The sequence below is a fragment of the Tachyglossus aculeatus genome, chromosome 11 (genome assembly GCF_015852505.1).
Source record: "Tachyglossus aculeatus isolate mTacAcu1 chromosome 11, mTacAcu1.pri, whole genome shotgun sequence".
Taxonomy (NCBI): Eukaryota; Metazoa; Chordata; class Mammalia; order Monotremata; family Tachyglossidae; genus Tachyglossus; species Tachyglossus aculeatus.
Genome location: NC_052076.1, coordinates 37,371,150 through 37,395,496, shown reverse-complemented (window position 1 = coordinate 37,395,496; position 24,347 = coordinate 37,371,150). Strand labels below are relative to the sequence as shown.

The window sequence follows — 24,347 nt, the reverse complement described above, 5'->3', positions numbered from 1 at the left end:
GCTTAGTCCAGTGCTCTGCACACAGTAAGCGCTCAATAAATACGATTGAATGAATGAATGTTGGGTAGGGACCGTCTCAATATGTTGCCGACTTGGACTTCCCAAGCACTTAGTCCAGCGCTCTGCACACAGTAAGCGCTCAATAAATACGATTGAATGAATGAATGTTGGGTAAGGACCATCTCCATATGTTGACGACTTGAACTTCCCAAGCGCTTAGTCCGGCGCTCTGCACACAGTAAGCGCTCAATAAATACAATTGAATGAATGAATGTTGGGTAGGGACCATCTCTATAAGTTGCCGACTCGGACTTCCCAAGCGCTTAGTCCGGCGCTCTGCACACAGTAAGCGCTCAATAAATACGATTGAATGAATGAATGTTGGGTAGGGACCATCTCTATAAGTTGCCGACTCGGACTTCCCAAGCGCTTAGTCCGGCGCTCTGCACACAGTAAGCGCTCAATAAATACGATTGATTGAATGAATGTTGGGTAGGGACCATTTCTATATGTTGCCGACTTGGACTTCCCAAGCGCCTAGTCCAGTGCTCTGCACATATTAAGCACTCAATTCATTCATTCATTCAATCGTATTTATTGAGCACTTACTGTGTGCAGAGCCCTGGACTAAGCACTTGGGAAGTACAAGTTGGCAACATATAGAGACAGACCCTACCCAACAGCAGGCTCTCATTAAACATGACTGAATGTTACCAAATTTTTGGTTGTGATAAACATTTAGAGGGGTGTGCTATTTATATTCAAGTCACTATGTATATATGCTTGTACATATTTATTACTCTATTTTACGTGTACATATTTATTCTATTTATTTTGTTAATATGTTTTGTTTTGTTGTCCGTCTCCCCCTTCTAGCCTGTGAGCCCGCTGTTGGGTAGGGACCGTCTCTAGATGTTGCCAACTAGGACTTCCCAAGCGCTTAGTCCAGTGCTCTGCACACAGTAAGTGCTTAATTCATTCATTCATTCAATTGTATTTATTGAGCACTTACTGTGTGCAGAGCACCGGACTAAGCGCTTGGGAAGTACAAGTTGGCAACATAGAGAGACAGTCCCTACCCAACAGCGGGCTCTCAATAAATATGATTGAATGTTACCAAATTTTTGGTTGTGATAAACATTTAGGGGGTGTGCTATTCATATTCAAGTCACTATGTATATATGTTTGTACATATTTATTACTCTATTTTACTTGTACATATTTATTCTATTTATTTTATTTTGTTAATGTTTTGTTTAGTCATCTGTCTCCCCCTTCTAGACTGTGAGCCCGCTGTTGGGTAGGGACCGTCTCTAGATGTTGCCAACTTGGACTTCCCAAGCGCTTAGTACAGTGCTCTGCACACAGTGAGCGCTCAATAAATATGATTGAATGAATGAATGTGAGCCTGCTGTTGGGTAGGGACCATCTCTAGATGTTGCCCACTTGGACTTCCCAAGAGCTTAGTCCAGTGCTCCACACACAGTAAGCACTCAATTCATTCACTCATTCAATCGTATTTATTGAGCGCTTACTGTGTGCAGAGCACTGTACAAAACGCTTGGGAAGTATAAGTTGGCAACATATAGAGACGGTCCCTACCCAACAGCGGGCTCTCAATAAATACAATTGAATGTTACCAAATTTTTGGTTGTGATAAACATTTAGAGGGGTGTGCTATTTATATTCAAGTCACTATGTATATATGTTTGTACATATTTATTACTCTATTTATTTTACTTGTACGTATTTATTCATACATACATACATATTTATTTTGTTAATATGTTTTGGAGAAGGACCGGCTCTATCTATTGCCGACTTGGACTTCCCAAGCGCTTAGGATAGTGCTCTGCACACAGTAAGCGCTCAATAAATACGATTAATGAATGAATAGATTGGGAGCCCGTTGTTGGGGAAGGACCGTCTCTGTTGCTAACTTGGACTTCCCAAGCGCTTAGTCCAGTGCTCCGCACACAGGAAGCGCTCAATAAATACGATCGAATGAATGAATGAATAGATTGGGAGCCTGTGTTGGGGAAGGACCGGCTCTACCTGTTGCCGACTTGCACTGCCCAAGCGCTTAGTACAGTGCTCCGCACACAGGAAGCGCTCAATAAGTACGATGGAATGATGACAGAGGGAGCCGGTCCCTCCCCCCCAACGGGCTCCTGGGCTAGAAGGGGGGTGTCGGGGTCCTGACCCTGGTGGGCCCTGCTGAGGCGTGGGCACCTGTCATTCATTCATTCATTCAATCGTATTTATTGAGCGCTTACTGTGTGCGGAGCACTATCCTAAGCGCTTGGGCGGTCCAAGCTGGCAACAGATAGAGCCGGTCCTTCCCCAACAACGGGCTCCCAATCCATTCATTCATTCAATCGTATTTATTGAGCACTTACTGTGTGCGGAGCACTGTCCTAAGCGCTTGGGAAGTCCAAGTTGGCAACAGATAGAGCCGGTCCTTCCCCAACAACGGGCTCCCAATCTATTCATTCATTCAATCGTATTTATTGAGCGCTTACTGTGTGCGGAGCATTATCCTAAGCGTTTGGGAAGTCCAAGTTGGCAACAGACAGAGCCGGTCCTTCCCCAACAAGGGGCTCCCAGTCCATTCATTCAATCGTATTTATTGAGCGCTTCCTGTGTGCAGACACTGGACTAAGCGCTTGGGAAGTCCAAGTCGGCAACAGATAGAGCCGGTCCTTCCCCAACAAGGGGCTCCCGGTCTATTCATTCATTCAATCCTATTTACTGAGCGCTTCCTGTGTGCAGACACTGGACTAAGCGCTTGGGAACTACAAGTCGGCAACAGATAGAGCTGGTCCTTCCCCACCAACAGGCTCGCAGTCTGGAAGGGGGAGACAGACGAGAAAACACGAACAATACAGAGAAGATTAGCATGGCCCCTGTGCAAGGATGACACGCAAATTCGTGATGCGTTCCATATTTTTACATGTTTATTGTATTTATTTGATTTTGTTAATATGTTTTATTCTCTGTCTCCCCCTTCTAGACTGTGAGCCCGCTGTTGGGTAGGGACTGGCTCTATATGGACTTCCCAAGCGCTTAGTCCAGCGCTCTGCACACAGTAAGCGCTCAATAAAGATGATTGAATGAATGAATAATATGTTTTATTTTGTCGTCTGTCTCCCCCTTCTCGACTGTGAGCCCGCTGTTGGGTAGGGGCCGTCTCTAGATGTTGCCAACTTGGACTTCCAAGCGCTTAGTCCAGTGCTCTGCACACAGTAAGTGCTCAATAAAGACAACTGAATGAATGAATGAATAATATATTTTCTTTTGTCATCTGTCTCCCCCTTCTCGACTGTGAGCCCACTGATTGATAGGGGCCGTCTCTCTATGTTGCCAACTTGGACTTCCCAAGCGCTTAGTCCGGTGCTCTGCACACAGTAAGCGCTCAATAAATACGATTATTTATAGATAACAAAACACGATTAAATAGAGAAGCAGCGTGGCTCAGCGGAAAGAGCCCGGGCTTTGGAGTCAGAGGTCATGGGTTCGAATCCCGACTCCGCCACATGTCTGCTGTGTGATCTTGGGCATGTCACTTCACTGGGCCTCAGTTCCCTCATCTGGAAAATGGGGATGAAGACTGTGAGCCCCCCGTGGGACAACCTGATCACCCTGTACCCTCCCCAGAGCTTAGAACAGTGCTTGGCACATAGTAAGCACTTAACAAATGCCATTTATTATTATCAATCAATCAATCGTATTTATTGAGCGCTTACTGTGTGCAGAGCACTGGACTAAGCGCTTGGGAAGCCCAAGTTGGCAACATCTAGAGACGGCCCCTACCCAACAATCAATCAATCGTATTTATTGAGCGCTTACCGTGTGCAGAGCACTGGACTAAGCGCTTGGGAAGTCCAAGTTGGCAACATCTAGAGACGGTCCCTACCCAACAGTGGGCTCACAATCTAAATATTATTATTATTATCATTACGATTGAATGAATGCCTTGTAGTTCCCAAGCGCTTAGTCCAGCGCCCTGCACACAGGAGGCGCTCAATAAAGACGACGGACTGGATGACCCAAGCGAGCCCCTTCCCCTGGGGGAATAATGGTAATGATGGCGTTGGTTAGGCGCTTATTAAGTGCCCAGGGCTGAAGAGGAGGTCTGGCGGTCGGTTAGGAAGGAGGAATGGGGAAAAAAAGGGGAAAAAGAGGGGAAAAAAAGGGGGAGAAAAAGGGAATAAACAGGGGTGTGAGGGGTGGCAGCCTGCCTAGGCCCGAGCGCCTCACTCACCTCACGCGCCGCCTCCGCCGCCGCCGCCGCCGCTGGGCCTGCTCGCCCCGAGGCCCCGCCCCTCTCTCTGATTGGCCGCACCTGCCCCGGCCGGGGAAATCCCTTCCTGCCATTGGCTGGAGGCCCACGGGGCTCGCCCTCCGGCGCAAGGCTCTCTGGGAGTTGTAGGCCTCGGGGCCTGCCCCTGCTGCGGCCGCGCCGCGCGGACTCAGCGCCCGTTCATTCGTTCGTTCCTTCGTTCGTTCATCCATTCATTCATTCATCCACTCCTTCATTCATTCATCCACTCATCCACTCTTCGATTCGTTCACTCTCATTCATTCATCCACTCATCCATCCGTTCATTCATTCATCCACTCCTTCATTCATTCATCCACTCATCCACTCCTCCATTCATTCATCCACTCATCCACTCTTCCATTCATTCATTTATTCATCCACTCATCCATCCACTCATTCATTCATTCATCCACTCATCCATCCACTCATTCATCCACTCATTCATTCATCCACTCTTCCATTCATTCATCCCTCATCCATTCATTCATCCCTCATCCATCCACTCATTCATTCATTCATTCATTCACCCATTCATTCATTCATTCATTCATCCACGCATTCATCCACGCATTCATTCATCCACTCTTCCATTCATTCATCCCTCATCCATCCACTCATTCATTCATTCATCCATTCATTCACCCATCCACTCATTCATCCATCCATTCATTCATGTATTCATCCACTCATTCATTCCTCTACTCATCCACTCATTCACACATTCATTCATCCACTCATTCATCCACTCATTCATTCATTCCTTAATCCATCCATTCATTCATCCACTCATTCATTCATTCCTTAATCCATCCATTCATTCATCCACTCATTCATTCATTCCTTAATCCATCCATCCACTCATTCATCCATCCACTCATCCATTCATTCCTTAATCCATCCATCCACTCATTCATCCATCCACTCATCCATTCATTCAGGGAAGCAGCCTAGCTCAATGAAAGGAGCCCGGGCTTTGGAGTCAGAGGTCATGAGTTCGAATCCCAGCTCCACCACATGTCTGCTGTGTGACCTTGGGCAAGTCACTTAACTTCTCTGAGCCTCAGTTACCTCATCTGTAAAATGGAGATTAAGATTGTGAACCCGACATGGGACAACCTGATCACCTTATATCCTCCCCAGTGCTTAGTACAGTGCTTTGCACATAGTAAGCACTTAACAAATGCCATCATTATTATTATTATTATTCATCCATTTCATTCATTCATCCATCCATTCATTCATCCATCCATTCATTCATTCATCCATCCATTCATTCATCCATCCATCAATTCATTCATCCATTTCATTCATTCATCCGTCCATTCATTCCAAGTGCTTAGTACAGTGCTCTGTGCTTAGTACAGTGCTCTTAGTACAGTTTTATTTTGTTAATATGTTTTGTTTTGTTGTCCGTCTCGCCCTTCTAGACTGTGAGCCCATTGTTGGGTAGGGACCGTCTCTATATGTTGCCGACTTGTACTTCCCAAGCACTTAGTACAGTGCTCTGTGCTTAGTACAGTGCTCTTAGTACAGTTGTATTTTGTTAATATGTTTTGTTTTGTTGTCCGTCTCCCCCTTCTAGACTTTGAGCCCGTTGTTGGACAGGGTCCGTCTCTGTCTGTTGCCGACTTGGACTTCCCAAGCCCTTAGTCCAGTGCTCTGCACACAGTAAGCACTCAATAAATACAATTTAATGAATTAATATAATTCTATTTATTCTGGTGGTGACATGTGTCTCCATGTTTTGTTTTGTCATCTGTCTTCCCCTTCTAAACTGTGAGCCCGTTGGCGGGTCGGGACCGTCTCTAGATGTTGCTAACTTGTACTTCCCAAGCGCTTAGTCCAGTGCTCTGCGCACAGTAAGCGCTCACTAAATATGATTGAATGAATGAATGAATTCAGTCTCCTCCCTCTTCTGGGAGCATCTCCGTCTCTGGCATAAGCAGCTCCAGCTCCCTCTTGTCCCAGGCCTCCCCTGGGCATTGGTGCCTCAGTTCCCTCTTCTGGAAAATGGGGATTAAGACTGTGAGGCCCCCCCCCCCCCCCCCGTGGGACAACCTGATCACCTTATAATAATAATAATGATGGCATTTATTAAGCGCTTACTATGTGCAAAGCACTGTTCTAACCTTATAACCTCCCCAGCGCTAAGAACAGTGCTTTGCACATAGTAAGCGCTTAATAAATGCCATTATTATTATTCTTTTGTTGGTTGATCACCCCAGAGCGCCTGCAGCTTGACAAACTGTTTCCAAAGATCTCAGGTACTCCCACTAAGCCTATAACCTTTGCTTGGGGTCCCAAGCCTCATTAGCCCAGTTTAATGACACCGAGAATCAGCACGGTCTAGCAAGAAAGAGCACAGGCCTGGGAAATCAGGGTTTCTGGCCTCACGTGTCTGCTGGGTGACCTCGGGCAAATCACTTAACTTTCCTTATCTCCAAAATGGGGATTGAATACCTGTGACGACTCCTGCTTAGACTGTGAGCCCCATGTGAGACGAAGACTGTGTCGGATTTGATTCTTTTCTACCTCCCCCGGCACTTCTGATTCCGAAGTCAGGGTGCTGGTGTGGCACCTCGCCGCTATGCCTTAAACGTTGCTTTAATGAACTCACGGAGCTAGAACTACGCTCGACCACTCATCGGGGAGGTGATCAGTCTGATGATGGGACCCAATGTTCCTCTCCACGCTCCTCTTCCACCCTCACATCCTCAACGTGACCATGATCTCCATGCCTGTCTCCCTCCACGCTCTGAAGCCCACCATCCCCTTTCTTCTCCAACCCCAGCCTGATGTCCTGATTCCCATTTTCCCTGGATCTTCTTGCCCAAGCTCCTCATTCCACTCTTCAAGACCTTAACTCATTGCCACGAGGAAACTCCTCTGCCTCAAACTGACGGTGGCCTTTCCTTTAGATCCTGATCAATCAATCAATCAACGTCGTATTTATTGAGCGCTTACTGTGTGCAGAGCACTGGACTAAGCGCTTGGGAAGTAAACTGACGGTGGCTATTCCTTTTGATCCTGATCAATCAATCAATCAATCAGTCGTATTTATTGAGCGCTTACTGTGTGCAGAGCACTGGACTAAGCGCTTGGAAAGTCCAAGTTGGCAACATCTAGAGATGGTCCCTACCCAACAGTGGGCTCACAGTCTAGAAGGGGGAGACAGAGAACAAAACCAAACATATTAACAAAATAAAATAAATAGAACAAATATGTACAAGTAAAATAAATAGAGTAATCAATCAATCAATTGTATTTATTGAGCACTTACTGTGTGCAGAGCACTGGACTAAGTGCTTGGGAAGTACAAGTTGGCAACATCTAGAGACGGTCCCTACCTAACAGTGGGCTCACAGTTTAGAAGGGGGAGACAGAGAACAAAACCAAACATACTAACAAAATAAAATAAATAGAACAGATATGTACAAGTAAAATAGAATAATCAATCAATCGTATTTATTGAGCGCTTCCTGTGTGCAGAGCACTGGACTAAGCGCTTGGGAAGTACAAGTTGGCAACATATAGAGACGGTCCCTACCCAACAGTGGGCTAGAAGGGGGAGACAGAGAACAAAACCAAACATATTAACAAAATAAAATAAATAGAACAAATATGTACAAGTAAAATAGAGTAATCAATCAATCAATTGTATTTATTGAGCGCTTACTGTGTGCAGAGCACTGGACTAAGCGCTTGGGAAGTACAAGTTGGCAACATATAGAGACGGTCCCTACCCAACAGTGGGCGCACAGTCTAGAAGGGGGAGACAGAGAACAAAACCAAACATATTAACAAAATAAAATAAATAGAACAGATATGTACAAGTAAAATAAATAGAGTAATCAATCAATCAATCAATCGTATTTATTGAGCGCTTACTGTGTGCAGAGCACTGGACTAAGTGCTTGGGAAGTACAAGTTGGCAACATATAGAGACGGTCCCTACCCAACAGTGGGCTCACAGTCTAGAAGGGGGAGACAGAGAACAAAACCAAACATATTAACAAAATAAAATAAATAGAATATATATGTACAAGTAAAATAAATAAATAGAGTAATAAAATAAATAGAGTAATAGAGTGATCAAGTCACTCCGGCTGTCTTCTCTTCATCCTGGGAACTCTGGTATATATGTATGTATGTTTGTACATATTTATTACTCTATTTACTTATTTATTTTACTTGTACATATTTATTCTATTTATTTTGTTAATATGTTTTGTTGTCTGTCTCCCCCTTCTAGACTGTGAGCCCGCTGTTGGGTAGCGACCGTCTCTATATGGTGCCAACTTGTACTTCCCAAGTGCTTAGTACAGTGCTCTGCACACAGTAAGCGCTCAATAAATACGAATGCATGAATGAATGAATGAATGAATGGTCCAGACTCAAGAAAACTAGACACGATAGATTAGGTGGGAATGAACACTTTTATTTTGGTCAGAGTAACAATATTTTAGGGTTGTTGCACATTATATGCAGGTCACTGGTAGTAAAGGTTACGAGTTCATTCTAAAATCCCACCAGTCTGGAACCAAGGGTGGGAGATGCTAAATTCTACCTTATTCAGAAATCGAAAGGATAAAACCAAAGGACTTTTGCTCTAAGGTGAGGTCTAAATCAGGGAAACAATATCAGGGCGCATCCCAACGGAAGTAAACTTCCCCTTAACAGGCCAGGTTGGTTTCGGATACTTTGTTGGGTTTGAACTAATGCATAGTTTACAAATGCTCATGGATTACTTTGTTTCCCAAAACGGCAGAACCAAACAGTGGCCCCGAAGCGAATTATCGGTTCGGTAAAAACCCGCTCTGTCATGGCCAGATAGCGCCAGAAGATATCGGTCTGCATTTTCCACCTCTACATGAGGACCTCAGACCGCTCATCCCCAAACCCCTTACACGCTTTTCCTGTGTGGTCCGAACACACTCAGTGATGCTCAGATCGGTCATCCCAGCCACGGAAACACAGCTGTGGAAACCTCAGCAGGGATCATACGCCCTCATTTACCTGAAAGAGAAACTGAGAGCTGCGGAGGGGCGGGAGTGGATTCCCTGAATCGGAGGCCAAATCGGAAGGAGGACCCGGGCCCCCTAACATCCATTTCCTCGCTTTTCTCCGGGAGTTTAGCTTTGGCTCCAACAGGAAACTCTTCCCAGAACCGGGTGGAGAGCCCGGACCTCGAGTGCAACCGACGGGACTTATTGCGAGGTTTTCCCAGCCTCGTTATTTTACAAGATACGGCTGTCTGCCGCCTAATTAAGCCTGGATTGAGACAGAGGCTTTTCTCTCATGTGGACACCCTGGTGCCTAGTCAGGGCCGAGCTCTTCGTGAAGCTCTTCCCACACTGGGGACACTCATAGGGTTTCTCTCCCGTGTGGATTCTCCAATGGGCATTAAAGTGGGAGCTGTTACTGAAGCTTTTTCCACACTCACCACATTTGTAGGGGCTCTCTCCCGTGTGGGCCCGCCGGTGGGCACTGAACTGGGAGCTGTTGTTAAAACGTTTCCCGCACTCGCCGCACTTATAGGGCTTCTCTCCCGTGTGGGTCCTCTGGTGTACAATCAGGCTGGAGCTCTGGTTAAAGCTTTTCCCGCACTCGCCGCACTTATAGGGCCTCTCTCCCGTGTGGGTCCTCAGGTGGGCCGTGAGGTTGGAACGCTCGCTGAAACCCTTCCCGCACTCGTGGCATTTGTGAGGTTTCTCTCCCGTGTGGATCCTCTGATGGCGAACAAGGTAGGAGCCCCGGCTGAAGCTTTTCCCGCATTCGCGGCATTTCGGGACTTTGTCGTGGCTTGGTCGGGGTAAAAGGTGGGTGTTCTGAAAGACGCTTTTCCCACCCCTGAGGCGCTTGTAGGACTTGGCCGCTATGGAGAGTCTCTGTTGAACTCCCCCCCTCTTTGAATCTCTCTCCTGAAAAGTCAGCTTCCTCTGTCTCTCCCCAAGAACATTTCCCCATTGCCTTCTGGATGGCCGCTCACGCTCACCTCCTCCTTTCAGATTAGGACTTGGGCGCAGCTCCCCGCCAGGCCTTCCTGACGGTGTCCTGGGCAAGCCCACGTCTTCTGAACTTTCCCATTGTGGATTCTTCCCTTTCTTTTCACTCCTGACAGGAAAATCTGAAAGGAGGCAGAAAAACGCATTGCCTTTGATGACGAGCGGAGCGGGCGCGGGAGAACGGAAAAAAAGGTGAAAAGCAAACTACCGATTAGTTGGTAAATTGGTTGAAAAACTGAGAGCCCCCTCCGTGTTTCCTCCCTCACTCCTGGGCTCTGACCAGAGCGAGAGAGCACTGATCATCATCATCAATCGTATTTATTGAGCGCTTACTATGTGCAGAGCACTGTACTAGGCGCTTGGGAAGTACAAATTGGCAACATATAGAGACAGTCCCTACCCAACAGTGGGCTTGTCCTCACCTCAGTGCGTGATCCTTGGGACCACTCTACTTCTAGACTGTGAGCCCACTTTTGGGTAGGGACCGTCTCTATATGTTGCCAACTTGTACTTCCCAAGCGCTTAGTCCAGCGCTCTGCACACAGTAAGTGCTCAATAAATACGACTGAATGAATGCATGAATGAATGGGGCTTTACTAGAGGTCTAAGGACTACAATTCTCTTCTACTGGTTTCAATCAATCAATCAATCAATCGTCTTTATTGAGCGCTTACTGTGTGCAGAGCACTGTACTAAGCGCTTGGGAAGTACAAGTTGGCAACATATAGAGACAGTCCCTAGTTCAATCTCTGCCATGGGATTCAATCAACCAATCGTATTTATTGAGTGCTGTTTGAAGAGCACTGTACTAAGCGCTTGGAAGCATATAATATAGAACAGTGCTTTGCACATAGTAAGCGCTTAATAAATACCATTATTATATAATATAACAGAGTTGGTATGCACGTTCCCTGCCCACAGTGAGCTTACGGTCTAGAGGGGATTGTCCCCTTAATCTTTCTGCCTCCAAAAGCACCTACGACTGTGGATGGATGAGGAAACTCCCAGACTGAGCCCCTTCCTTCCTCTCCCCCTCGTCCCCCTCTCCATCCCCCCCCTTCTTACCTCCTTCCCTTCCCCACAGCACCTGTCTATATGGATATATGTTTGTACATATTTATTACTCTATTTATTTATTTATTTATTTTACTTGTACATATCTATTCTATTTATTTTATTTTGTTAGTATGTTTGGTTTTGTTCTCTGTCTCCCCCTTTTAGACTGTGAGCCCACTGTTGGGTAGGGACTGTCTCTATATGTTGCCAATTCGTACTTCCCAAGCGCTTAGTACAGTGCTCTGCACATAGTAAGCGCTCAATAAATACGATTGACGATGATGACTGTCTCTATATGTTGCCAATTTGTACTTCACAAGTGCTTAGTACAGTGCTCTGCACATAGTAAGCGCTCAATGATGATGATTGATGATGAAACCGTGGGCCAAGGCTCGGGGAGCCTAAAGTTCGGGAGGACTGAGTTGTGCCAGAGATGCGAGTCCGCTTCCTTGGCAAACTCTACCTTAAGTCACGCTGCCTCTCCTTTTTATGTCTGGGCTTTTGGGCAGCTCCATCCTGGAACTCTGCCCACCATGCCTGGAATCTCAGGGAAAGTATCTTAATTTACCTTCCTATCCCCGACAGATCAGTCATCAAGTCCAGGTGCTTCCTTCTCCACGGCAACATTTAAATTGGCTTATTCCTCCCATCCCAGGGACTGCCACTTCGTGCTAGGGCTACTCTTATCTCTTGGCAGCTCTTCCAGCTCCAAAACATTGTGCACGCTCTAATTCAAATGATTTTCTTTGCCCTTCACTTCACATCTGGAAGTCAGAGGACCTGGCTCCACCACTAGCCTGCTGTGTGACCTTGGGCAAGTCACATAACTGCCTTGTGCCTCATGGCACAAGATTCAAATGGAGATTCGATACCTGTTCTCCTTCCCATTTACACACTCTGAGCTCATATTCATTCATTCATTCAATCGTATTTATTGAGCGCTTACTGTGTGCAGAGCACTGGACTAAGCGCTTGGGAAGTCCAAGTTGGCAACATATAGAGACGGTCCCTACCCAGCAGTGGGCTCACGGTCTAGAAGGGGGAGACAGAGAACAAAACCAAACATATTAACAGAATAAAATAAATAGAATAAATATGTACAAGTAAAATAAATATGGGGTAGGGCCTGTGTCTGACCTGACTGTCTTGTATTAACGATGGTATTTGTTAAGTGCTTACTATGTGAAAAGCACTGTTCTAAGCACCTGGAGGATACAAAGTAATCGGGTTGTCCCACGCGGGGCTCACAGTCTTGATCCCCATTTTACAGATGAGGGAACTGAGACCCAGAGAAGTTGCCCAAGGTCACACAGCTAAGTGGTGGAGCCGGGGTTCGAACCCATGACCTCTGGCTCCCAAGCCCCTGCTCTTTCCACCGAGCCACGCTGCTTCTCTGTGCTTAGGATAATGCTCTGGGACATAATAAGTGCTTAATAGACACTGTAATTGTTACCAATAATTAATACATTATAAAATATAGAAAATAATAATAATTGTAACTCTAAGCTCCTGATTAGTTGCTATGCCCCTTAAGGATGCTCAATGAACACTTGCTAACTTGTCTTACCAGAGGGGGTTTGGAATAGGACAGGGGATTCAGAGCTGTCAACTTTAGGGACCGGTTCCTTGACGTCCAGTTCATCCCCGTCCGAATCCTCAGCCAAGGACACTTCCACAGCCACCCGGGGCGTCCACGCTCCGGTCCCGGCCTCGTCTCTCCCCCGCTCGGGGACCGGCGTCATCTTGCCGAGGACATCGGTGCCGGCGACGGAAGCCCAAGAGCCCAACAGGACGTCCATCTCTTTATAAAAGGCACAGGGCTCCGGGACGTGGCCTCGCCTGACTTTCCGGTAGCTGGACTGGAGGCTCTTCAACTTGGTCCGGCACTGCTCCGGGGATCGGAGGAAGCCGCGCTCCCGCAGCCGCTGGGCCACCGCCCCGTACACCTGGCCGTTGCGTTGGCACGTGCGGAGCTTTTCGTAGAAGCGGGACTCGCGGAGAATGGCTAGGAAAGTCTTGGTTTCCTCGTAGCCCCAGTGCACGCCTGCCACGGGAGAGAAGGTCACGCGGAAAAGTCAGCAACGGTACGGAGGCCTTCGATACTTCACCTCCCCAACTCCCAAGCCACGTCTCCTATGTTTCCCAGTTCCTGAGGAATCAACGGAACACGCACTTCAGTCTTTCAAACCTGGAAACTTTTCAACCCGGTAAAAGCCAACGTAGCTACCGGAGGGATTTATTTATTCTATTTATTTATTTATTATATTTATTTATTCTATTTATTTATTTATTCTATTTATTTATTTATTTATTATATTTATTTATTCTATTTATTTATTTATTCTATTTATTTATTCTATTTATTTATTTATTCTATTTATTTATTTATTTATTTTACTTGTACATACCTATTCTCTTTATTTTATTTTGTTAGTACGTTTGGTTTTGTTCTCTGTCTCCCCCTTTTCGACTGTGAGCCCACTGTCGGGTAGGGACTGTCTCTAGATGTTGCCAATTTGTACTTCCCAAGCGCTTAGTCCAGTGCTCCGCACACAGTAAGCGCTCAATAAATACGATTGATGATGATGATGAGAAGCAATCAATCAATCGTATGTATTGAGCGCTTACTGTGTGCAGAGCACTTGGGACGTCCAAGTTGGCAACATAGAGAGACAGTCCCTACCCAACAGTGGGCTCACAGTCTAAAAGAGGGAGAAGCAGCGTGGCTCAGTGGAAAGAGCCCGGGCTTGGGAGTCAGAGGTCACGGGTTCTAATCCCGGCTCCCCCACGTCTGCTGGGTGACCCTGGGCAGGTCACTTCGCTTCTCTGAGCCTCAGTTCCCTCATCTGTAAAATGGGGATTAAGACTGTGAGCCCCATGTGGGACAGCGTGATCACCCCGTATCCTCCCCCGGCGCTTAGAACAGTGCTTGGCACCTAGTAAGCGCTTAACCAACGCCATCATTATTATTATTATTATAGGAACGATTCGCTCATCAGAACCTACCTGCGTTGCAATAGTGCAGCTGCCGAGGAGCCAGGTTCATCGCGGTTGGCCGGTCAGGCCCTCGGGTGACTTCCAGGGTCCCTTCGAGGGGAAGAGCGGAACAGGGTGGGAAGGCCGTGAGAGGTTAGGGCACGGGAGCAGGGGGAGAGTGGAGCAGAGGGTGAAAAAGAGGACAGGGTGGGATCAGTCAGTGTTGGTTGCAAGTAGATTCTTCAACATTTTGATGCAGCCTCATTCTTCGCCCAAATAGACGGACCCGGTGCCCACCGGGGGTGGGGGCTTTCCTGTGCCGGACCCCCACTCTACCACCCTTAGGCATTCCCAGCTTGCATCCCTACAGCTGGGGTTGGTGGCCAGATTACCTCAAAGGAGTGATCCAGGCCAAGGGGGAGGAGAGGAATAAGGGGGCCGAGACAGTGGATTCAATCAATCAATCAATCAATTGTATTGATTGAGCGCTTACTGTGTGCAGAGCACTGTACTAAGCGCTTGGGAAGTACAAGTTGGCAACACAAAGAGACAGTCCCTACCCAACAGTGGGCTCACAGACTAGAAGATTGAGGCAAGTGACTCACTCCACTTTACAATTAATCCAGGAGGGCCAGGCTGGTTCTGGACCTGTTCCAGTGATCAGAAAGCCAAGGGGGAGGAGAGGAATAAGGGGGTCAGAGAAAGTGGATTCCATCAATCAATCAATCAATTGCATTGATTGAGCGCTTACTGTGTGCAGAGCACTGTACTAAGCGATTGGGAAGTACAAGTTGGCGACACATAGAGACAGTCCCTACCCAACAGTGGGCTCACAGTCTAGAAGATTGAGGCAAGTGACTCACTCCACTTTACAGTTAATCCAGGAGGGCCAGGCTGGTTCTGGGCCTGTTCCAGTGATCATCATCATCATCAATCGTATTTATTGAGCGCTTACTGTGTGCAGAGCACTGTACTAAGCGCTTGGGAAGTACAAATTGGCAACATATAGAGACAGTCCCTACCCAACAGTGGGCTCACAGTCTGAAAGGGGGAGACAAAACCAAACATACTAACAAAATAAAATAAATAGAATAGATATGCACAAGTAAAATAAATAAATAAATAAATAGAGTAATAAATATGTACAAACATATATACATATATACAGGTGCTGTGGGGGAGGGAAGGAGGTAAGATGGAGGGGATGGAGAGGGGGAGGAGGGGGAGAGGAAGGAAGGGGCTCAGTCTGGGAAGGCCTCCTGGAGGTGATCAGAAAGCCAAGGGGGAGGAGAGGAATAAGGGGGCCCAAGAAAGTGGATTCAATCAATCGTATTTATTGAGCGCTTACTGTGTGCAGAGTACTGTACTAAACGCTTGGGAAGAACAAGTTGGCGACACATAGAGACAGTCCCTACCCAACAGTGGGCTCACAGGCTAGAAGATTGAGGCAAGTGACTCACTCCACTTTACAATTAATCCAGGAGGGCCAGGCTGGTTCTGGGGCTGTGCCAGTGATCAGAAAGCATCCAACAAGGCATGTTGGGTTTAAGATCCCTCGCTAGGTTTAAGCTCCTTAAGGGCAGACACTGCGGTTTCTCCTACGCTCACCCTGGTACTTAGGAGGGCTCCGCACGCAGTACGAGCTCAAAAAGATACCTGGTAAGCGCTCAATAAATATATATATATATATGTATATATGTTTGTACATATTTACTACTCTATTTATTTTACTTGTACATATCTATTCTATTTATTTTATTTTGTTAGCATGTTTGCTTTTGTTCTCTGTCTCCCCCTTTTAGACTGTGAGCCCACTGTTGGGTAGGGACTGTCTCTAGATGTTGCCAATTTGTACTTCCCAAGCGCTTAGTACAGTGCTCTGCACATAGTAAGCGCTCAATAAATACGATTGATGATGATGATGATACCACCGATTAAAACCCTCCCCACAAGAGCGCAATCCCGGAAGGAACTGGCTGATGGCTTTGGGAGGGGGATTTTCATTCCAGAAGTGTCGGGGTGGGGAAGGGACCGACAGCAAAGTAAAAGAGGCAGAAGCAGCAGTTTTAGGACTAGCAGGAAATTTATGCTGCTGTCTGGAAATATTTAGCATTTGGGATAACCACGCTGCCAGAGTGGCCGCACATTCAGGGTCTCCCAGTAACGTCTAGACTTTATTCGCCGCTCCCCACCCTTTATTTAAAAAAATGGTATTTCATTCAATCGTATTTAATTCATTCATTCAATCGTATTTAATTCATTCATTCAATCGGATTCCCTCATTCGATCGTATATTACATATTTACTCTTCTATTTATTTTATTTTGTTAATTTCTTTTGTTCTCTGTCCTCCCCTTCTAGACTGTGAGCCTCCCGTTGGGTAGGGACCGGCTCTAGATGTTGCCAACGTGGACTTCCCAAGCGCTTAGTACAGTGCTCTGCACACTGTAAGTGCTCAATAAATAAATAAATAAATAAAAACTAAACAAAATAATAAATAAATAAATAAATAAATAATGAATGAATGAATAAATAAATGAATGAATACAACTGAATCATCATCATCAATCGCATTTATTGAGCGCTTACTGTGTGCAGAGCACTGTACTAAGCGCTTGGGAAGTACAAGTCGGCAACATATAGAGACAGTCCCTACCCAACAGTGGGCTCACAGTCTAATGTTCCACTTTCTCCCCATCCCCCTGTCTTTCCGCCTTCCCCTCCCCACAGTACCTGTATATATGTATATATGTTTGTTCGTATTTATCACTCTAGTTATTTTACTTGTACATATTTATTCTATTTATTTTATTTTGTTTATAGGTTTTGTTTTGTTGTCTGTCTTCCCCTTCCAGACTGTGAGCCCGCTGTTGGATAGGGACCGTCTCTATATGTTCCCCCTTTCCATCCCCCTCGCCTTACCTCCTTCCCCTCCCCACAGCACCTGTATATACGGATATATGTTTGTACGTATTTATTACTCTATTTATTTTACTTGTACATATTCTATTTATTTTATTTTGTTAATATGTTTTGTTTCGTTGTCTGTCCTCCCCTTCTAGACTGTGAGCCCGCTGTTGGGTAGGGACCGTCTCTAGATGTTGCCGACTTGGACTTCCCAAGCGCTTAGTACAGTGCTCTGCACACAGTAAGCGCTCAATAAATATGATTGAATGATTGAATGAATTTAATGAGCACTTACTGTGTGCAGAGCACTGTACTATTGCTTGGGAAGTATTTGTTACGTGCTTACTTTGTGCCAGGCACTGTACTAAACACTGGGGTAGACACAAGATTGGACACAGTCCCTGTCCCCCACGGGACTTACAGCCTTAATCCTCAATTGTGACTGAGGTGCAGGGAAGTTAAGTGACTTGCCCAAGGTCACCCAGCAGGGAAGTGACGGAGTGGGGATTAGAAGGACAGCGATGAGGGAACTGAGGCCCAGAGAAGTGAAGTGACTTGCCCAAAGTCACCCAGCTGACAAGTGGGGGAGCCGGGATTTGAACCCATGACCTCGGACTCCAAAGCCCGGGCTCTTTCCACTGAGCCACGCTGCTTCTGGTTATCAAGCGCTTAGTACAGTGCTCTGCACATAGTAAGCGCTCAATAAATACGATTGATGATGATCTGTCCACAAGATCTTCTCCAAACAATGAAATTCTCCAACGCCCTGCTACGGGACAAGGAAGATTCAGATGCTGGTGGTATCAAATATTTCTTTCTGCAGCAGATATTTAAGAGACATCTATAAGACTGTGTTGAAAATACAATCGAGACGCTCTCCTCTTGGCTGGGGCATCATTCATTCATTCATTCAACCGTATTTATTGAGCGCTTACCGTGTGCAGAGCACTGTACTGGGCGCTTGGGAAGTACAGGTTGGTAACATATAGAGATGGTCCCTACCCAACAGTGGGCTCACCGTCTAGAACACAGCACTATGTTAGGCAATATCTGGACAGTGTTAACAGCCACTGGAAAACGTTTAATACATATTTACTATTCTTTTTATTTTGTTAGTGATGCGCATCTAGCTTTAATTCTATTTGTTCTGACGATTTTGACACCTGTCTCCATGTTTTGTTTTGTTGTCTTTCTCCCCCTGCTAGACTGTGAGCCCGTTGATGGGTAGGGACCGTCTCTATATGCTGCCGACTTGGACTTCCCAAGCGCTTAGTACAGTGCGCTGCACACAGTAAGTGCTCAATAAATACGACTGAATGAATGAATGAATGAACCCAGGTCCTCTGTCTTTCAGGCCGGCTTTCTCTCCACTAGGCCCGCCGCTTCCCTGAAATAAGGGCAACATTCCCCACCATATCTTTGATAAACTGTATTTTCAGTGATCTCGTGGCCAGGATTGTTTAAATTTTAGTTCACTGCCCATGATCTTCAAACAGTGGTGTTGTGTAAACGTCCGTGTTTCACTGGTTCATTTGAACTGGGGGGCGGTTGGGGTGTTGTGTGGTTTTCTTGTCTTAACAGGGGGAATTCTTATATTTTTATCTTAGGATGGATCGTCACGCTCCTCTTACAAACGGAACAGTCGAGGGCCGGAGGTGGGAAGTGACTTCCTTCCACATCAGACCAGCCACCGGCCGAACTGAAACGAGGCCTCCTGCCTCCCAGTGTCTTGCTTTTTTCCCCAAGCTTATTACTTCCCCTTTCACAACACTCAGAGGGAGAGATTTTTACCCGTGCGGCTTTGGAACCGGATTGCGGTACTAGGGCTCTGCCTCCCGGTGCCTTGCTTTTTTCCCCAAGCTTATTACTTCCCCTTTCACAACACTCAGAGGGAGAGATTTTTACCCGTGCGGCTTTGAAACCGGATTGCGGTACTAGGGCTCTGCCTCCCGGTGTCTTGCTTTTTTCCCCAAGCTTATTACTTCCCCTTTCACAACACTCAGAGGGAGAGATTTTTACCCGTGCGGCTTTGGAACCGGATTGCGGTACTAGGGCTCTGCCTCCCGGTGTCTTGCTTTTTTCCCCGAGCTTATTACTGCCCCTTTCACAACACTCAGAGGGAGAGATATTTACCCGTGCGGCTTTGGAACCGGATTGCGGTACTAGGGCTCTGCCTCCCGGTGTCTTGCTTTTTTCCCCAAGCTTATTACTTCCCCTTTCACAACACTCAGAGGGAGAGATTTTCACCCGTGCGGCTTTGGAACCGGATTGCGGGACTAGGGCTCTGCCTCCCGGTGCCTTGCTTTTTTCCCCAAGCTTCTTACTTCCCCTTTCACAACACTCAGAGGGAGAGATTTTTACCCGTGCGGCTTTGGAACCGGATTGCGGGACTAGGGCTCTGCCTCCCGGTGTCTTGCTTTTTTCCCCAAGCTTATTACTTCCCCTTTCACAACATTCAGAGGGAGAGATTTTTACCCGTGCGGCTTTGGAACCGGATTGCGGTACTAGGGCTCTGCCTCCCGGTGCCTTGCTTTTTTCCCCGAGCTTATTACTTCCCCTTTCACAACACTCAGAGGGAGAGATTTTTACCCGTGCGGCTTTGGAACCAGATTGCGGTACTAGGGCTCTGCCTCCTGGTGTCTTGCTTTTTTCCCCAAGCTTATTACTTCCCCTTTCACAACACTCAGAGGGAGAGATATTTACCCGTGCGGCTTTGGAACCGGATTGCGGTACTAGGGCTCTGCCTCCCGGTGCCTTGCTTTTTTCCCCGAGCTTATTACTTCCCCTTTCACAACACTCAGAGGGAGAGATTTTTACCCGTGCGGCTTTGGAACCGGATTGCGGGACTAGGGCTCTGCCTCCCGGTGCCTTGCTTTTTTCCCCAAGCTTATTACTTCCCCTTTCACAACATTCAGAGGGAGAGATTTTTACCCGTGCGGCTTTGGAACCAGATTGCGGTACTAGGGCTCTGCCTCCCGGTGCCTTGCTTTTTTCCCCGAGCTTATTACTTCCCCTTTCACAACACTCAGAGGGAGAGATTTTTACCCGTGCGGCTTTGGAACCGGATTGCGGTACTAGGGCTCTGCCTCCCGGTGTCTTGCTTTTTTCCCCAAGCTTATGACTTCCCCTTTCGCAACACTCAGAAGGAGAGATTTGTACCCGTGCGGCTTTGGAACCGGATTGCGGGACTAGGGCTCTGCCTCCCGGTGTCTTGCTTTTTTCCCCAAGCTTATTACTTCCCCTTTCACAACACTCAGAGGGAGAGATTTTTACCTGTGCGGCTTTGGAACCGGATTGCGGTACTAGGGCTCTGCCTCCCGGTGTCTTGCTTTTTTCCCCAAGCTTATTACTTCCCCTTTCACAACACTCAGAGGGAGAGATTTTTACCCGTGCGGCTTTGGAACCGGATTGCGGTACTAGGGCTCTGCCTCCCGGTGCCTTGCTTTTTTCCCAAGCTTATTACTTCCCCTTTCACAACACTCAGAGGGAGAGACTTTCACCCGTGCGGCTTTGGAACCGGATTGCGGTACTAGGGCTCTGCCTCCCGGTGTCTTGCTTTTTTCCCCGAGCTTATTACTTCCCCTTTCACAACACTCAGAGGGAGAGACTTTCACCCGTGCGGCTTTGGAACCGGATTGCGGTACTAGGGCTCTGCCTCCCGGTGTCTTGCTTTTTTCCCCGAGCTTATTACTTCCCCTTTCACAACACTCAGAGGGAGAGATTTTCACCCATGCGGCTTTGGAACCGGATTGCGGTACTAGGGCTCTGCCTCCCGGTGCCTTGCTTTTTTCCCCGAGCTTATTACTTCCCCTTTCACAACACTCAGAGGGAGAGATTTTTACCCGTGCGGCTTTGGAACTGGATTGCGGTATTAGGGCTCTGCCTCCTGGTGTCTTGCTTTTTTTCCCAAGCTTATTACTTCCCCTTTCACAACACTCAGAGGGAGAGATTTTCACCCGTGCGGCTTTGGAACCGGATTGCGGGACTAGGGCTCTGCCTCCCGGTGCCTTGCTTTGTTCCCCAAGCTTATTACTTCCCCTTTCACAACACTCATAGGGAGAGATTTTTACCCGTGCGGCTTTGGAACCGGATTGCGGTACTAGGGCTGCTAGGCTCTTGGCTCTGCTCTTCAGGGCTCTGCTCATCACTCTCAGAATCCTCCATAGTATCGTCTTCCACCACCTCCTCGTGCACCCGGGGCCCGTGCTGCCGCTCTTCAGCGTCAGCACCGTCCTCTGCCAATCTCCGGGGAGACGCTGCCTCTCCTAGGATGCCCACGGAAGAGACGGAAGCCCGGGAATTCACCAGAGCTTCCATTTCCTCATAGAAGGCACAGGGCTCCGGGAGCCGACCCCTCCTTTCCTTCCAGTAGCTGGCCTGGAGGCTCTTGAATTTGGTCCGGCACTGCTCCCGGGTCCGAAGGAAGCCGCGTTCCCGCAGCCGCTCCGCCACCGCCCCGTACACCTGGCTGTTTCGCTGACAAGTCCGGAGCTGCTCGTAAAACCAGGACTCGCTGAGAATCGCCAGGAACGTCTTGGTCTCTTCAAAGCTCCAGTGCACCCCAGCAACTTTCTCATCTTCCAAGATCCGCGGCCTTGGGTCCCCCCAGGTCTGCCCTTCTCTCCTTGCTGGGGCCCGGTCAGGTCGCGCTTCCCCCTCTCCTGTCGGGAAGCCTCTCGGGACCCGCTTCTCCTCAGATATCTGGAGCTTTGGAATCCGGGTGCTTTCTCCTCGCTCCAGAACGGAGACCACGGTAGGATTAGGGATGGGAAATCCTGTTCATGGAGAAGCAAACAGGGCAGGTCATGGTTCATGTTGGCGGCTGGATAGAAGGACATCATCCCTCCTCTCAACTTACCAGAGATGGGTGGGACCAGTAAGTGAAGGGGCTAGTGAGATACTCTCGGATAGACACATGACTCGGGGAATGCAGGATAACTAGCCCAAATGTGACAGTGGAGAAACTCTATGTCCTGTAAGGGGGAACATAGACAATCTTTCTCTGCGCTCCTGGGAAAGGGATGACCACGACTCTCCCTCTCCCACCCCGACAAGGGGCCCTGGGGAGGGAGATTGGATGCCAAGAAACAACAAAAGGAAGAAACTCTCTCAGGCTCTGGGATATTGCGAGGGGCACGGTGGCCCCATGACCGACATGCAGCAGAAATCCCACAGCCCTGAATCATCCTCATCGACAGTATTTTACTAAATGCTCACTTCACTGGGCATTCTTACTAGAAACTGCATGGAATTAACAAGGGAAGGCACGGTCCTTGCCCTCAAGGATTTCACTACAGCGTGATAGAGACAGGACAATTTATTTATTTATTTATTTATTTATTCTACTTGTACATATCTATTCTATTTATTTTATTTTGTTAGTATGTTTGGTTTTGTTCTCTGTCTCCCCCTTTTAGACTGTGAGCCCACTGTTGGGTAGGGACTGTCTCTCTATGTTGCCAATTTGTACTTCCCAAGCGCTTAGTACAGTGCTCTGCACATAGTAAGCGCTCAATAAATACGATTGATGATGATGATGACAAGCATAATTTAGAGGAAAAATGAATCCTTACCCATTGGGACCACGTTCCTGTGATTCTCCCGCACGATGACTCTATACAGGGCCTTCTGGGCAGGAGCCAGACGCCTCAACTCGGCCTGAGCTGGAGACCCGGCCGTATCTTCACACGGTACTGGTTCCTGTAACACCACCGGCACCTGCTGTAACCCAGACAATCCCAATCCCTCTCCCCCCTCCCCACACCCTTCTCGCTTCCCAACCCCTCTCTTTCTCTCTGCCTGCAAAATGAAAATGGCCAGGTCTGGGTGAAGAAACTGATGAGATTATTCGCTTCTGACTGTGAGATGTGTTGGATTAGATGGAATGACATTCTCCCCCTTTCAGACTGTGAGCCCACTGCTGGGTAGGGACCGTCTCTATATGTTGCCAATTTGTACTTCCCAAGCGCTTAGTACAGTGCTCTGCACATAGTAAGCGCTCAATAAATACGATTGATGATGATGATGAATGACACAGAGAAAGGGAAAAGTACACGGGGGGAGACAGTGGCCTGAGAAGAGTCCAGGCCCCTCAACGGTGGGCACTGCCGCCAAATGGGGGGAATTTCCATGATGGGACGGACGATCTCTGGGGAAAGGGAAGGCCCGGGATCACACTTGATCCTGAGATTTCATGCTGGAAAAGAGGGATAGAGGCTCACCTTGGACCCAGTCACAAGGAGCACGGTTGTCATCTGGCCTCTACAGCTCCCCTCCTCAGGAAGAACTGAACCCGAAGGGACAGGCCAAGCTGAGGGAGGAGAAAGGAGCCAGCATTGTGACCGTTTACTACCTCCTTTACAGAGGAATGTCTTTCTTTTTTCTTAACGGTATCTTTTTTTTTTTGATGGCATTTGTTAAGCACTTACTATGTGTAAAGCGTTTCTGTTAAACGCTTACTGTGTGTCAGGCACCGCACTAAGTGTTGGGGTCCGTACGAGCTAATCAGGCTGGACACCGCCCGTGGCCCATATGGAGCTCACAGTCTTAACCCCCATTTTACGGACGAGGTCACTAAAGCACAGAGAAGCGAAGTGACTTGCCCAAGGTCACACAGCAGACAAGTGGCAGAGCCGGAATTAGAACGGTGGTCTTTCTGAGTCCCAAGCCCATGCTCTAGCCACTACGTCATGTTACATCTACGGTCTCGGAGACGGTATCCTCCCTCCCTCCCTTCCAGAATCCAAAAGATCCCAGCTCTCCCCACTTTCAAAGCCCCGCCAAAATCCCATCTTCGCCACCAAGGCTTCCTCCGGTTAATTCCCTGCATTCTTGTCATATAAACTCATCAGCCATCTCTAGTGCTTCTGTTTATCCTCGGTTCTTTTAGACATGTTTACTCAATCATTCACTCAATTATTTATTTAGATCACTCTATTTGTAACCAATTAAGCCCAGCGCTTAGAACAGCTCTTTGCACATAGTAACTGCTTAATAAATGTCATTATTATTATAATTAATTAATGATATTTATTGAGCGCTTACTGGGTTCAGAGTACTCTACTAAATGCTTCGGAGAG

General features: G+C 47.4%; 1 protein-coding gene and 1 non-coding gene across 3 annotated transcripts in view; one reads left to right on the top strand and one right to left on the bottom strand.

Annotated features, from left to right (window-relative positions):
* LOC119934017 (zinc finger and SCAN domain-containing protein 29-like) overlaps nt 1-24,347 on the bottom strand; it is a 59,408-nt gene that overhangs the window by 22,285 nt on the left and 12,776 nt on the right. Inside the window, exons 3-8 of one of the 2 annotated variants that reach the window (XM_038753362.1) lie at nt 23,490-23,578; nt 22,842-22,968; nt 21,339-22,043; nt 14,392-14,472; nt 12,953-13,429; nt 9,614-10,451 (exon numbers count right to left, since the gene is read on the bottom strand). In XM_038753362.1, the coding sequence (XP_038609290.1) occupies nt 9,614-10,451; nt 12,953-13,429; nt 14,392-14,472; nt 21,339-22,043; nt 22,842-22,968; nt 23,490-23,578 (2,317 nt within the window). Of the gene's footprint in view, nt 1-8,746; nt 10,452-12,952; nt 13,430-14,391; nt 14,473-21,338; nt 22,044-22,841; nt 22,969-23,489; nt 23,579-24,347 lie in introns of those variants that run through there. The other variant, XM_038753361.1, reaches the window with a different exon arrangement.
* On the top strand, nt 2,847-2,951 carry LOC119935456. The gene has a single exon (XR_005453338.1). It is a non-coding gene; the product is annotated as a U6 spliceosomal RNA (small nuclear RNA).